The sequence below is a fragment of the Dromiciops gliroides genome, chromosome 3 (assembly GCF_019393635.1).
Source record: "Dromiciops gliroides isolate mDroGli1 chromosome 3, mDroGli1.pri, whole genome shotgun sequence".
Lineage (NCBI taxonomy): Eukaryota > Metazoa > Chordata > Mammalia > Microbiotheria > Microbiotheriidae > Dromiciops > Dromiciops gliroides.
Genome location: NC_057863.1, coordinates 269,691,796 through 269,706,995, shown reverse-complemented (window position 1 = coordinate 269,706,995; position 15,200 = coordinate 269,691,796). Strand labels below are relative to the sequence as shown.

General features: G+C 40.8%; 1 protein-coding gene across 4 annotated transcripts in view; it reads left to right on the top strand.

Annotated features, from left to right (window-relative positions):
* Positions 1-15,200, top strand: part of ITSN1 (intersectin 1) — a 300,395-nt gene that overhangs the window by 232,047 nt on the left and 53,148 nt on the right. For all 4 annotated transcript variants that reach the window (XM_043990543.1, XM_043990544.1, XM_043990542.1 and 1 more), the window contains one exon: positions 8,148-8,331. In XM_043990543.1, coding sequence (XP_043846478.1) covers positions 8,148-8,331 — 184 coding nt within the window. The remainder of the gene's footprint in view (positions 1-8,147; positions 8,332-15,200) is intronic.

The following is a 15,200-nucleotide window of genomic DNA, read 5'->3' as shown; positions in this document are numbered from 1 at the left end:
AATCATTCCCAGCTGCCCAGTCTCTCTGTTCTAATTCAGCCTTAGTGGGAACAGGGGAATGCACAAAGAAGAAAAATAGTATGACCCATTTGCTTCTCAGATTCTATAATTGAGACTCCTAGGGACCTTTTATGATTCTCCTCATATTTTCCATCAGAACTATTAAGAGAATTATCTGCATTTTAACCACCAGGATTGTTACCAACATTGCTCCTATCCTTTCAAGATTGCCCAAGTTCTGTTATGAGAAGACCACTCCCCCAAATTTTCCAGCAGAACTAATCTTGCAAACACAACGATCTTTTTAAATGTTGGCTTTAGCATGTATTCATAGATTTCACCTCAGTAAATCCAATACAGATTTTTTTTCCCCTCAAAAATACAAAAAGTATTTGCATTGGTTGCAGTGGAGAAATTTTAGCTCAAAAATAAATATACCAAATTATTGAAAATTTAGCCCTAATTTAAAATTCTCATCTTTCATCTCTCTGTTCATATCAGTTATTCATGCAAAAAGGAAGTGGGATTGGGTTATACTTTTTTAAGGGATAGGTGTTTCAGGGGCCAGTACAATAGGCCTCAGTCACAGGACTGCAATAACCTAGGGAAAGAGAAAGCACATCTGGGCAAGAGTTTATGAAATATCCCCTAGGTCCAAATATCACTGTCAGAGGAAAAATCACACAACTCTGCTTTATAATTTTATTCTTCCTTTATTCCACTTCCTGACTTTTTACCTGGCAAAATTTCACACTTACACAGGCACACACTTGTAAGTTTAATCTGCATTATTAACATTTTCCCCATCACGTTCTTCAGCCTAGACAATCAACAGAAGAATAAATCAAGCCCTGATTTGTAGCATTTGCTGATACCAGAGATGTGAATGTTCATGCTGAAAACTTAACAATGAGGAGCCTGTTAGAGCTGGCTCCAGCACACTGTTGACCTTTGCAAGTTGCATCGTTCAACCCAGCACTTCTCCTGTACCAAAGATCACAACAATGGTTCAAAAGTCAACTCCTTATTTTAACTTGTATTATTACTGCAGAGAAAGTGTAGGCAAGGGAGAGCTGGGAAGGCAAAATACCCCACATCTGACCATCCCTTCACCTTCTTTCCCTGAGGCCTGTTGTTATACTTCAGTTCTCCTCTTTAGAATGAGTGTGAGGGGGCAGCTAGGTGGTGCAGTGGATAGAGCACCAGCCCTGGATTCAGGAGAACCTGAGTTCAAATCTGGCCTCAGACACTTGACACTTACTAGCGGTGTGACCCTGGGCAAGTCACTTAACCCCAATTGCCTCACTAAAAAAAAAAAAATTAAAAAACAAAACAATACAAAGGGATAGAATGAGTGTGAGATTGTATTTCTTCAAATTCCATTCCAGACCTATGGTTCTTTTGAAGATATTTGGTACTGCCCAATGAAAAGCTAGGATCAGCAAAGCTCAGAGAAATCATAGGATTTCAGAACTGCCTGCTCTGTTCACAAAACAAAGGAATTAGGATGGGGGTATTTTAATAGACCTGTATTTGGAATGGATTTGTACCTATGGGTAATTTTAGCTAGCCCAATAAGAACTTGAGCTACAAAAAAGGTATTAACCAATTAATTCCCGGTCATACTAGGCACTGTCTGGCAGACCCAATATCTATGCTATTTTCACCTTCTTAACCTATAGTCAGGAAGTGTCTCTGAGTCCCAGCCCTAGCTGCAATGATAGGTAGCAGGACTGATGTAAGAGTTCTTTTGGCCTTAGGCAAATGACATAAAATTTGTCATTGCCATAATGTCTTAATAAATATTAGTGGAATTGAATTTGGTAACCTCCTCTACTTCTCTCCACCTCTGATTTCTTAACATTCTTTCTACTTTCCCTCACCTGAGGCTTCTACCATAGAATGCTCAAGCTAAGCCAAGTCAACAAGCTTTTATTAGGTGCTTATCACTTGCCCTTCACTGTGCTAAGTGTTAGCAATACTCTTCCTCTCAAAATGGGCAAAACGGTCCCTGCCCTCAAGGATCTCATAATTTAATGTGGGAGACAATAGGCAAAAACTGTCTAAACTAGATTTATGCAGGATAAATTAAAGATAAACAACAGAGAGAAAGCACTAGCATCAAGGGGATCAGGAAAGGTTTCCTTTGGAAGCTAGAATTTTTTTTCTGGGGCTTGAAGCAAGCCAGGAGGCAGAGATGAAGAGGGAGAGAGTTCCAGGCATGGGGGATAGCAATACCTCAGAGTCAGGAAATAAGGAACACCAAAAAGGCTGGTGTCACTGGATTTTAGAGTACATGGGGGTGTTAGGTGTTAGAACATTGGAAAGGTAAGGAGTGGGAGAAGATTAATAGAGGCTTTGAACACCAAACAGAGGATTTTATATCTGATCCTGGAAGTAATAGGGAGATACTAAAGCATATTGAACAGGGGAATGGGTCAGAGGTGAGGGTTGGGGGTCTATGGGAGTTGACATGGTCAGGCCAATGTTTTAGGAAGATCACTTTGATAACTGAGTGAAGGATGGCTTGGTGTAGGGTGTTTAGGGAAGACTAGTACCTCTGGTGGGAGGGCTACTGAGCCCTTTTCAGGCCTGCTTTCTACCTTTGGTGTTAACCTGATTCACCCAACTCTCACCTGTAGCTCTAAAAAGCTATAGCATGCACAGTGGCCATATCCTGGTAAATCATTTCAGCAGATGGGCTAAACCAGGTTGAGGGTAACTGAGGGGTCTCAGATCCGTCAGTGAGTTAGGAGGGTGACTTACCCCAGTGGAATGAGCAGATGAGAACAATTTGTTCCATGGGCCATGAAAGTGGCCAAAACAGGTACTGCAGAGTACTTAGACCTTGGTTAGATACTGAAGACACCAAGGTTATCCACGGCATCCACGGCCATCACCAGCCATCTTGACTTTTGTCTTGTCACTGGACTTTGATGATGCTAGAAAAGAGAGTGAGGCTGGTGTCTTTAGGCAATGCTACCTCACTTAAATTCAATTTATGCAGGAGTCAAAAGACATCACCCATATCATCTTACCATTTTTACCCACCTTAAAGTCCTGTGGCAACAGGCAAGTGACGAAGCAGCAGGTGCAGATATACTGGGAGCTGTAGTCACAACCCTGCACACAAGCAGCCTAGGCCATAGGGTTGTCTTCTCACTGAAGCAGCGTTGGGGGTCTGAGCAGCCTCACCTCCTGGCATGTGAAAGAGGCTAGAAAAGGGGCCCTAAAAATCATCTGCTTCATCCAACCCTGGCCTGTTTATTGGGGTAGGCAGGGATCCCACCCTGGGGTCAAAACACCAAAAAAGAGACAAAAACTTTTGCAAAGATGATTTCATTTACCATCAGCACATGGAATGTGTGTCACATATGGAAAATAAGAAATCCAGTAGACCTGAAAGAAAAGTAGTTCTTGTGAAAGAGCACACTCTCAACTTTGGAATTGATTGTGAGACATGGAGGACCCTGGCACAGGACCATCCAGTGTGGCGTGCCCACATCAAAGAAGGCGCTGTGCTCTATGAGCAAAGCAGAATTGCAGTAGCTCAAAAGAAACAGGAGATGTGCAAATTTAGAGCCATCTCCACCCCAAATGTTCATAGATACTATTTATGGCTCACCTGTGGTGTAACCTTCCGAGTTCGTATTGGTTTGATCAGCCAAAGTCAGACACACTGTACCTTGACCCTGATATGGTGATGTCATTTTGATCTTGAGAATGAAGGACAACCACCACTACCACCATCATGGAGGATGACTTAGGTTGGGGAGAAACTTAAGGCAGAGATTACCAAGTAGAAGACTATGGCAGTAGCATGGGTATTAAGTATTAAGGGCTTGCACCAGGGTAGTGACAGAGTAAGAGGAGTGTGGGAGCATTAGAGTCATTTTCTATTGTTCCCTTGATCTGTAGACTTATATATATATATATATATTTTTTTTAAGTGAGGCAATTGGGGTTAAGTGACTTGCCCAGGGTCACACAGCTAGTAAGTGTTAAGTGTCTGAGGCTGGATTTGAACTCAAGTACTCCTGAATCCAGAGCTGGTGCTTTATCCACTGCGCCACCTAACCGCCCATTCAAAATATTTTTAATCTATTTTCTACTGCCCTTGAAATGTTGATTAATTTATTGACCACTCTTTATAGTGCTTCTATTTCTTTAATTTTTAAACCTTCATATGTACACACACATATGTGTATGTATATTGTTTGTTGTTGGTACTTTGTTCTCAAAGAGAACCAATGACTTCAGAAGGGTGATGTCTTGTCTTGCATGTGAATTAGATTTAAGTGAGGCAGGGCTGTGCAAGTCATCAGCTTCTCTCTCTCCTCCAGAGTCATCCTCCAGAGTCCGGTGGTAAGGTGATGGCCCCAGATGCAGTGAGAGACCTTGGTCTTTTTAAACTAAAGTCTTTCCCAGGTCTCAGTTTGTCTGAGGCAACACCCATTCAGTGATTAAAGGCTGGGTAAGAAATGAGGCAAATGATGGCCTAGTTTGCTTTCATAAAAGAATCGGTCTGGGGGTTGGGATGGAAGACCCTCAGAGTTTCTGGCTGGAATAGAAACAACTGTTATTTATACTCACTCTGAGCCACCAAAACCCAAACAATGAGCCATGAGTAGGCATTATTTTATTCTTTGTACTTGTATTTTGGCATATTTGTGCATATATACACATACATGTGTGTGTGTATATGTATGTATATATGTAAGTATATATATATACATATCACATGTATGTACACATATATATTTAAAACCCAAGGTTACTAATCGGAGATCATTATACAGGGTAATGTAGGGCATAGGAAATGTATGACAGTAGCATGACACCTAAAAAGACAGTGAGTTTTCCCATCAAGTGGAGGATGGATAGATGATGATTTATAGCGATGTTGTCAAGGGCATTGCTGTTCAGTTTTGGGCTAGATAAGCTCACCTATAAGTTTCCTTTTACCTCTGAGTTTCTGTCATTCTAGATGGGATAGCCACAGCAGCTCATCAAGGAGAAAACCATTCTTGACACTGTACTTAAAATGACCAGAATAATATCATTCCAAAGCCTGGATGAAATCCACAGAGATTCCCCATTCCTTGTTCTAATCTTTGTAAGCCAGAATCCTAGGCCATCCTACCCCTGAAATAGAAATTCCAAGAGGGAGACTAATGTAGAATCAATAGGGATAGTATGTTTCAGGTACATTTAAGTGAATTTAGGACCAGCATTTTGACTAAGCAGCCAGAAGACCATTGACACTACATCTTGTACCTGTGGCAAATAGTACTATCTTGTGTCAAACTATGTGTGTGTGTGTGTGTGTGTGTGTGTGTGTGTGTGTGTAGATAGATAGATAGATAGATAGAGATATATATTCTTCCTTCCATTTTTTTCCTCCATTCAATCCCCTTCTACTCCCTCAAACAAACTTTTATTCCTTGATTGATATAGAAATATTGTTTTACTGAAGCTCACAGTATGGTAGTTTTTAAAGCTGGAAAGTGTCTTTTTTACAATTCACTGGGTTTCATGGGATCATAGGTTTAGAGCCATAAAGGACCTTAGCTGTCATCTAGTATAATTCTCTCATTTTACAGCTGAGGGTTGTATACTTATTGAGTGACAGAACCAGAATTCAAACTCAGGTCCCTTCCTTTCCAAGACACCACACAGATGCCTTTGTTTATCCCACAGATATCTTGGTTTTTCTCTCCATAGCAGATTTGCATCATCTCTTTTAATGGTGTCATTTGCACCAGAGGTTCATTTGCATTCAGGGTTTACATTTTTAGAAAAGTGGCAGGGATTCCTTTTTAGAAATGATATGTCATCCACAAGCAGATTCCCACATATTATTGAAGATTCTCCCAAGACGATTCCCAAGTGAATGTTGTTAGTTTATTTTTATAGCTTATCATTGCTTGTTTATTTGATAGCTCAAGAGAGCCCTTTCTGAAGGCACCAAGATACTTCTCTTACTTCAAAGCACTAGGCAACCCCTGCCAACCAACACCACTTGTGAGGAGCCTGCTCTGGTCTCTTGCCTCTTCTCAGATCTGCCACAGCCAAAAACTGGCCTGATGGATTGTGGTATTATCCTCAGAGGACCTTAAGCAGCTTGGTAGACCATCTGAGAAATATTTTGCATTTTGATTAAAGGTGCAAACAATTATGGAAAACCCAAAGATTCTTTAGCCTTTTTCTGAAATCATCCTTGGCTCATTTTCGAGGTACTATAATAATCACTTATCTTTCATATAACATGTACTCAAGTATAATATGCCACCCTACAAGGCCCAGCAGTGTTCTTCATAACAATGCAGATAACATCAAACTTTTGAATCACCCTGGAACCCATGTTCCTAAACTGCAACTCTACACACAGTCTTAGAGCTTTCTCTCTGAAATTCCTGTGACTCATGTTCCTGCAGGAACATTAGAACTTGGTTCATGTCTGGGTCTCCACAAAAAAAAAAAAAAGGAGGGGCCTTCAGCTTCTATTCAAGAACCTAAGCTAATAAAACTAACCATATGACAGGTTTTATTTCAGAGAAAATGCAAAGGGCTCATACCCAAGAGCCCAACAATCTAGCTCCCCCGCCTCCATTCCCCATATCCAAGAAGCTCCACCTCCAACAGAACTAATTTAAAATATCTGTACTATGCTGCATATTATGGGGTCTCTTGTAAGAAGAAAATATTCAGATTGCTGGAAAGCCCCTCTCTCTTCTCTGTCCGACATCTCTCTAACCAACTTATACCCTTTGGAGTCTCTCATGTAGCTCCCCTTTAAACGCTGAACCCTAGAATGAAGCCTAGGTTTATAAACAAGTCATGAATTTCATGTTAGTATTGTCAAATAGGACCACAAGTCCCCAGAACAAGGTAAGTTCTTGCCTTGTCAAAGAGTTGACCTGGACTCTAAAATTTCATACCTAGTTCAGTAAATATGAAAGGAGATGGGACTTTAAACTGAGGCATTTCTAGGCATACTCTGTACCTTTAAAATCCTACCACTTTCTTTTTCAGACTAAAGAAAATGACAGTAGTCATATTCAATACAAGATTCAGTCATTCAACAAATGTTTACTAAATACCTACTACTTGTGAAGGACTTTTCTCTTTATCTGCACATGTATAACTCTCAGGGCCTCAAATATTTGGTCCTACCCACAGATGGCATTTGAATTCTTGCCATTTAGAAACTACCCATTTTCTAAATTCCAATGTTAAACTGCACTTATAAATCTTAGGTGTGCCATAAAAATATTCATGGAAAAGAGCCCTTGTATAATATGACTCTTAAAATTCAAGCAGATGTTTCCTAAAGTCAACGCATCTTCCTAATTCACCACCACCTCTCCTCAGTCTCTAGGAAACAGCCTGAATTGATTACCATATTTGTAGGTTATTTTCAGAATCCTCATGTTTCTACCCAGTATCATCAATTTAGCTATTGTAACGATGGATAGACATTGCACAATAATCCATAAAGTAATTTGTATTTAGCTGTGTCAATGATAATAGAATTGGGGGAGGCAACTAATTTAGTTCATAATTTAGTTTTCCTTTAGCTGATATAAAAATGAGCTACCATTTCCATAAGATACACCAAGGGGACAGTTATGGCTGGTATTTTTGTCACAAATAATCCATGAAGGGATTTTCAGAAATGGAAAGTGTGGTGTTTGATTATGCTCACCCGACCTATGTGAGAAAAAAATAAATCTTTTCTCATCAAGATAAATAAACAAAAAAGATTTCAAAAGGTAATTTCACCTCCTAGCAGATAGGACTGATGGTCTGAAGTCTCTGAAGATTGGTAAGATTCATTTTCTTGGGGGCAGCTAGGTGGAGCAGTGGATAAAGCACCGGCCCTGGATTCAGGAGGACCTGAGTTCAGATCCAGCCTAAGACACTTGACGCTTACTAGCTGTGTGAGCCTGGGCAAGTCACTTAATCCTCATTGCCCCCGCAAAAAAAAAAAAAAAAATCATTTTCTTTCTTTCTGTGTATCCTAAATAGATCTGTTAGTAATTTTGGTTTCTAGTAAGCACCATTTCCTCTAAGAGGAACAGAAAATGATTCCCACACCCTGGCAGTACTTGTGTGAAAGACAACTTCTTCTCTTTCTGATGCAGAGCCCTGAGGGTGCGCAAGAAGATGTCTGGTGAGAGGATGCCCGTGAAGATGATTGGGGACATCCTGACGGCCCAGCTGCCCCACATGCAGCCCTACATACGCTTCTGTAGCTGCCAACTCAACGGGGCGGCCCTCATCCAGCAGAAGACAGATGAAGTCCCTGAGTTCAAGGAATTTGTCAAAGTAAGGAGCCGAGTGAACACCTGCTCAAGTCTCCTTCACAGTTTGAACCGTGTGTTTTGTTGGGTGTGCAGAAAGAATTAATAGTACATTTGAACACAGTTTTAAATGTCACCAGTGTCTGCTCTGCAGAGCAAAACTGGGAGGGCGGGGGGTCTCAAGAAAGCTGGCTGCCTGTAGGCCTAGAGAACCCTTCTGCTTGCCTGACATTCTGGCTCTGACGCTGACTGTTAAGATGGGTAAATAATAACAGCAACAATAGCTACTCGCATTTATATAGTACTTCCTATGTCCCAGGCACTGTGCTTAAACATTTTTTACAATTATTGTCTCATTTGATGCTAACAACAACCCTGGGAAGTAAGTACTATCATTCTCCCCATTTTGCTGATGAGAAAACTGAGGCAAGTAGAAGTTATGTGACTTGTCCTGGGTCCTACAGCTAGTAAGTATCTGAGGTCTGATTTATTTTCTTTCCTTTTTTTGGGGGGGGGGGAGACAATGAGGGTTAAATGACTTGCCCAAGGTCTCACAGCTAATAAGTGTTAAGTGCCCGAGGCCGTATTTGAACTCAGGTCCTCCTGAATCCAGGGCCAGTGCTTTATCCACCTAGCTGCCTCCTGAGGTCATATTTGAACTCAGATCTTCCTGACTCCACTGTCCCATCTACCAGCCTTAAATCATCTTATTAGGTTCATTGCCCCCAATGTCTTTGCCACCAGAGGGGGTAACCAAAAAATCCCACTACTTTCCTCCTCTGTTTATTTTTCTGTGTGAAAGACATAGGAAACATAGACTGGTGCCATAGCAGTCAAGGTTAGCAATGAAGGAAGTAGAAGGAACACGACCCAGCAGCCCAGTGATTTTTGTCTGTTCCTTTGTGAAGGACCGAAACTATTCCTGGATATGGCAGTGATGCTATCAGCAAAATGGGCATGTCCTGCAATTCTCCTGGAGACAAAAATTAAAAGTAAATGAAATATAACCACTCAAGAAGTGAACTTGGCTCCCCAGATAGCAAGGAACAAGCGAAAGGAAAATAACCTGTTATTTTCTCCCTTTATTTATTTATTTATTCATTTATTTATTCATTTATTTATTTATTTATTTATTCGTTCATTCATTCATTCATCCATTTATTTATTTATTTATTTATTTATTTATTTTTGGTGAGGCAATTGGGGTTAAGTGACTTGCCCAGGGTCACATAGCTAGTAATTGTTAAGTGTCTGAGGCTACATTTGAACTCAGGTCCTCCTGAATCCAAGGCCAGTGCTCTATCCACTATGCCACCTAGCTGCCCCTTTTCTCCCCATGTCTGTGATATCCGTGCTCATTTCACTGTCATCAGCAACAAATATGATTGAATGCCTACTTTGCATGAGGTCTTGCATCTGTCTGCTTTTGTGAGTCGTCCTAACAAAGGGCTCTGAATCTAGAATCCAAAGAACTGGACTCAGAGCTCCTCTAGGACAACTGTTACCCTGGACAAGTCACTTTTCCTTACTCAGCCTTTATATTCTCATCTGTAGAATGGGCATAATAATATGTACATGGGATCATGACTATTGGTAGTGTAGGGATCTAGGGGAAAAAACGAGGGTTTCTTGCTTTGTATTATTGTTAATTGTGTGCTTGTCCTCCCCTCTTACTTTCCAGATTGGAGATTCCTTGAGGACATTTATATTTATTATTAATACACAGTTATGTATATTATTAGTACACAATTATGTGTATTATTAATCTTTTAATGCCTAGCCCATATTAGGTGCTCAATAAATGTTGATTTGAATTGAGATGTAAGGCATAAGACATCTGTTTACTGTGGCATAGACTCTGTCTACATTACCATCTACTGTGCTAAGACTCATTTCTGGGATTATGAGGAAGGAGCAAAGGATACTGAAATCCTACCATTACATGTGATAAGATTTGGAATGGATTTGAGAATGAGCTCATTATTGGATGGGTTGCATTTGACCTTCGCGTTAAAACATTGGCTTCCTTGAAAGCAATTTAAAGAAACTTTGAATAGCAAAATCCTCTAGGGAACAGATGAGACATCTTCTCTTCCCATCCCTTCCCCATGATGGTTTAAAGTGCTGACCTGATTTTAGCATCGTGGACTCCGGGTCTGCCCTAGCTGCTGCTGAGATGCCTCTAGTTTTATGCAGGTCATGGCTGCAGATGTGCAGTTTCTCTGATGTGATGGCAGCAGCTGCTTTCTGAGGTTTCAGTCACCAGAGGAAAATCACCTTGTAACTTGCCTTTCTGGGATGGTTATACTATTGTATACTGAGCTACCTAAAAGGAAAGTCATTCATAGACATTAAGCTTTCAATTAAATTGAGTGGGTTCATATGAGTGGGTTCAAGGAATACCTGTCCACTTAGGTTATTAAGAATACAGTGTTCCTTCAAAAAGAAGGAAAGAAAGAAAGAAAGAAAGAAAGAAAGAAAGAAAGAAAGAAAGAAAGAAAGAAAGAAAGAAAGAAAGAAAGAAAGAAAGAAAGAAAGAAAGAAAGGAAGGAAGGAAGGAAGAAAGAATGGAAGAAAGAATGGAAGAAGGCCCTTGAGGCAAAAACAAAAGGAGAAAAAGGAAATGAAGAGGCAGAAGGTGATCCTGACCTGGGTTAGGGAGTGTAAGAATGTGACAAAGAGAGGGGCAGCTAGGTGGCACAGTGGATAGAGCACCAGCCCTGGAGTCAGGAGGACCTGAGTTCAAATCCGGCCTCAGATACTTAACACTTACTAGCTGTGTGACCCTGGGCAAGTCACTTAACCCCAATTGCCTTACCAAAAAAAAAAAAAGAAAAAAGGTCAAAAAAAGAATGTGACAAAGAGGAGAAAGTAGGACGATTGGACACTTGGAGCTAAAACCATTGATTTAAGGCTTTTTGCCTGGGGAGTTTGTGTCACAAGGAATGATATGTGGGTGTATAGGAACTGTTAAGAGGGAGATCTGCTGAGGAGTGTGGAGGCAGCCTAGCCTTCACAATAGACTTTTGCTGCTTTCCCATGGTGTGTGTCCAGGATATTACAGACCGCTTCCCAAAACTTTTTAAAATTATTACTAAATTTAGCTGTTTTGGCACATTGGAGGTGGAGAGAAGAGGGAAAAAGGATAAAAGAAAAGACAGGATCACTTGCTTCTTGGGATAGATGAGATGATGATTATAGAGAGAAGGAAGAGCTATTTAATTTATGGGGTTTTTGCGGGTTTTTTAACAAGGAGAATAATATTTGGACTAGAAAAGACAGAACAAAGATAGCCAGGAGGGATTTAAAGCCCAGCTTAAGCAAGGAGATAGTAAGAATGCATATATGGGTCTCCACTGAATCCAAATCAGCAGATACTGATGAATTGCTTCCAGGGATATTAAAAGAACTGGCTGCTCTGTTTTCTGAACTGCTCTGTTATGGGTAACATTTGAAAGATGGTAAGGAGGAAGACTCAAGAAAGACAGTGTTATCCTAATTTTCAAAAGAAGGAAGGAAATGGAATCTGAAAACTAGAGGCCTAGGATCTTGACTTTAGCTCCTGGGAACATTCTAGAATGTATAATTAAAGAGCTGGTTAGAGAAGGTTCAGGAAGTTCAGGTGTGCCTCCATAACATGGCATCTCCTGCTTTCCAGTCACCCAACTCCCACCCTAGTTCAAGCTTCATTACCTCTAACTGGGACTATTATTGTAACAGGTTTAGATTTAAGTCTCCCAGCATCCAGCCTCCACCCTATTTAATCCATCCTCATATTGCTGCCAAATTAATATTCCTAAAACACAGGTCTGGCCATGTCAGTCGCTTGCCCAAGAAGTGTCAATGGCTTCCTGTTGCCTCTAAGATTAAATACAGACCTCTCTAAACAACCTTTTAAGGTTTACAATGTGCTGTACATATTATTTCATTTTATCCATACTCATCCTCAATTTACAGATGAGGAAACGGAGGCAAGCAGAGATTGAGTGACTTGCCCAGGGTCACACAGCTAGTAATTATGTGAGTTGGTATTTGATTTCATGTCCAGGTCCAGTACCTTTACCCATTGCACCGCTTAGTTGCCCTCCTATTTGTTTTTGGTTTTTTTGAGGGGCAATGGGGATTAAGTGACTTGCCCAGGGTCACACAGCTAGTAAGTGTCAAGTGTCTGAGGCTGGATTTGAACTCAGGTCCTCCTGAATCCAGGGCTGGTGCTTTATCCACTGCACCACCTAGCTGCCACCCTGCCCTCCTATTTGGAAATTAAAGTCCCCATTGAGCTCCAGCCTTTCTTAGTGTGATCACTCATTACCGCCTCTCACACTCTGCGTTCCAGCCAAACTGGCCTCCTTGATCTTCTCTGTCCAAGACATTCCAGTCTTCCACCTTTGTGTCTCTTGGCTGGGATGTTTCCCCTCTTCAACTTTATATTATGGAGCCTCTAGCTCCTTGAAAGCCTCAGATCAAGTCCTCCAAGAGGCATTTCTTGATTCCCCCAGTTACAAGCCCCTTCCCCCTCAAACTTATTTTATATTTATTTTGAATATATATTGCTTTTACTTATCTGGGCATATTTTGTTTCCCCTAGTAAATGTCTTGAAAGTACAGATTGCTTCATTCCCAACCACCTGCACCCTGCCAAGCATAGAATAAACATGGGGTTGTACTTTCATAGTTTTAGAGCTGGAAGGGAACTTGGAGTCACCGAATCCAATATCCCCCATCCCCGATATTTTATAGATGAGGAGACTGAGATTAAAGATAAGAGATTAAATGACTTGCCCAGGGTCACACAAGTAGTGTCTGAGGCAGGATTTGAACCTAGAGCTTTCTGAATCCAAGCCCTACCACTCTGTCTACTGCACCACTTAATGATTTGAATTGAAAGAGCTGATCACAAAAACCCAATATGACTTTATCAAGAATAGGTCATGAGGATAGAGCACCAGCCCTGGAGTCAGGAGTACCTGAGTTCAAATCTGGCCTCAGACACTTAACACTTACTAGCTGTGTGACCCTGGGCAAGTCACTTAACCCCAATTGCCTCACTTAAAAAAAAAAAAGAATAGGTCATGATAGACTAACCTAATTTCCCTTTTTGACAGGGAGATACCTTAGACATATTCCTTGATTTCATAATGCATTTGATAAGGTCTCTCATGCTGTCTTAGTTGTCAAGATGGAGAAATAAATAATAGTGCAGTTAGGTGGATGCCAGCTGTTTGAATGACCAGACCTAAAACATAATCCTGGGTAAATGCTGGCATTTGAAGGAGGTCTATCAGAGAATGCCCCAGGAATCAATCATTAGGCCTCTATGAATAAAGAAAAAGGGGATGAATGTGGGAGATTCTGTAGAGGTACTGTTGACAGGATTTGGTAACACATTGGATTTCAGAAGTATAGTTAGTCAATCAGCAAACATTTGTTAAATGCTTATTCTGTGCTGTGTTATACCAAAAAAAACCCCAAAAAAACCCAAACCAACCAACCAAACAAAAAACCCCCAAAATAGTCCCTACCCTCAGGGAGCCTATATTCTAAAAGGAAAGACAAATATACAAATACCCAAGTAGGTCAGAGAAGCTTGTTATAGTGTATGTGTGGAGGGGAGTAAAATGTAGGGAGCACCAGAAAGTAGGAGGGGATCAGGTTGTGAAGGGCTATGAATGCTAAACAGAAGACTTTATATTTATTCCTGGAAGCAAAAGGGAGCCACTGCAGTTTATTGAATAGAGGAGTGACTTTAGGAAAATCATTTTGGAAGCTGAGTGGAGCATAGGTTGAATGAGGGTAGGGGAAAAGATGAAGTATGGGGACCCATTAGAAAGCTATTGCAATAATCTGGATGAGATGTGATGAAAGCCCAAATTAAAGTAGTGGCTGTATGTGAGTGAAGAGAGAGGTTCACATGAGAGCATTATTGTAAAGGTAGAAACAACAAAATTTGGCATTGGTTTGGATTTATGGGTGATTAAAGGTGAGGGGCAGAGGATGACACCAAGGCTGTGAACCTGAGTGTCTGGGAGGATGCTCTTGATAGTAGTAGGGAAGTTTGGAAGCGGGAAAGGCTAGGAGTGGGGAATATAATGAGATCAGTTTTAGCCATATGGAGTTTGAGTTACCTATGAGACATACAGTTTTAAATGTCCAAAAGTCACCTGATATTGTGAGACTGTAGCTCAGTAGAGAGACTGGGGCGGGATATGTAGATCTGAGCATCATCTGCATAGAGATGATAATGGAACCCATGGAGGCTAATAAGATCATAATTGAAAAGAGAAGAGATTCTAGGATAGGGCCTTAGGGGATACCCACAGTTAATCTACATGCAGGATAGGGAAGAGCCAAAGTTTAGCAGCACAGCATGAAATAGTGAAGTCAGAAGGAGAAACACATTTAAAGGAAAAGAAAGTGAGCTCAAATTTGGAAATATTGAGTTTGAGTTCTCATGGGAAATCCAAGTGAATTTCTTAGAGGCAGTTGGAGTTCTCCAACTAGGGTACAGAAGAGAGGTCAAGATTGGAAAAGCAGATTGTGGAATCTTCTGCAGAGACGAGTTAGTGAACTCACTGGGATTGAATTAAGGGAAGGGAAGGGAATCAGCATTTATATAGTGCCTTCCATGTGCTAGGCACTGTGCTAAGCACTTTACAAATATTATCTCTTGTGATCCTCACAACAACACTGAGAGGTAGGTTATTATTGCTATTTTACATTTGAAGAAAGTGAGACAAACAGAGGTTAAGTGACTTGCTCAGGGTCTCACAACTAGTAAGTATCTGAGGTGGGATTTGAACTTTCTGACTCCAGTCCCAGCACTCTATCCACTTGAATTAGATTTATGTTGAGAAAAGGATTGACCTTGAATAACACTCACCTTTAGTGGTTGGG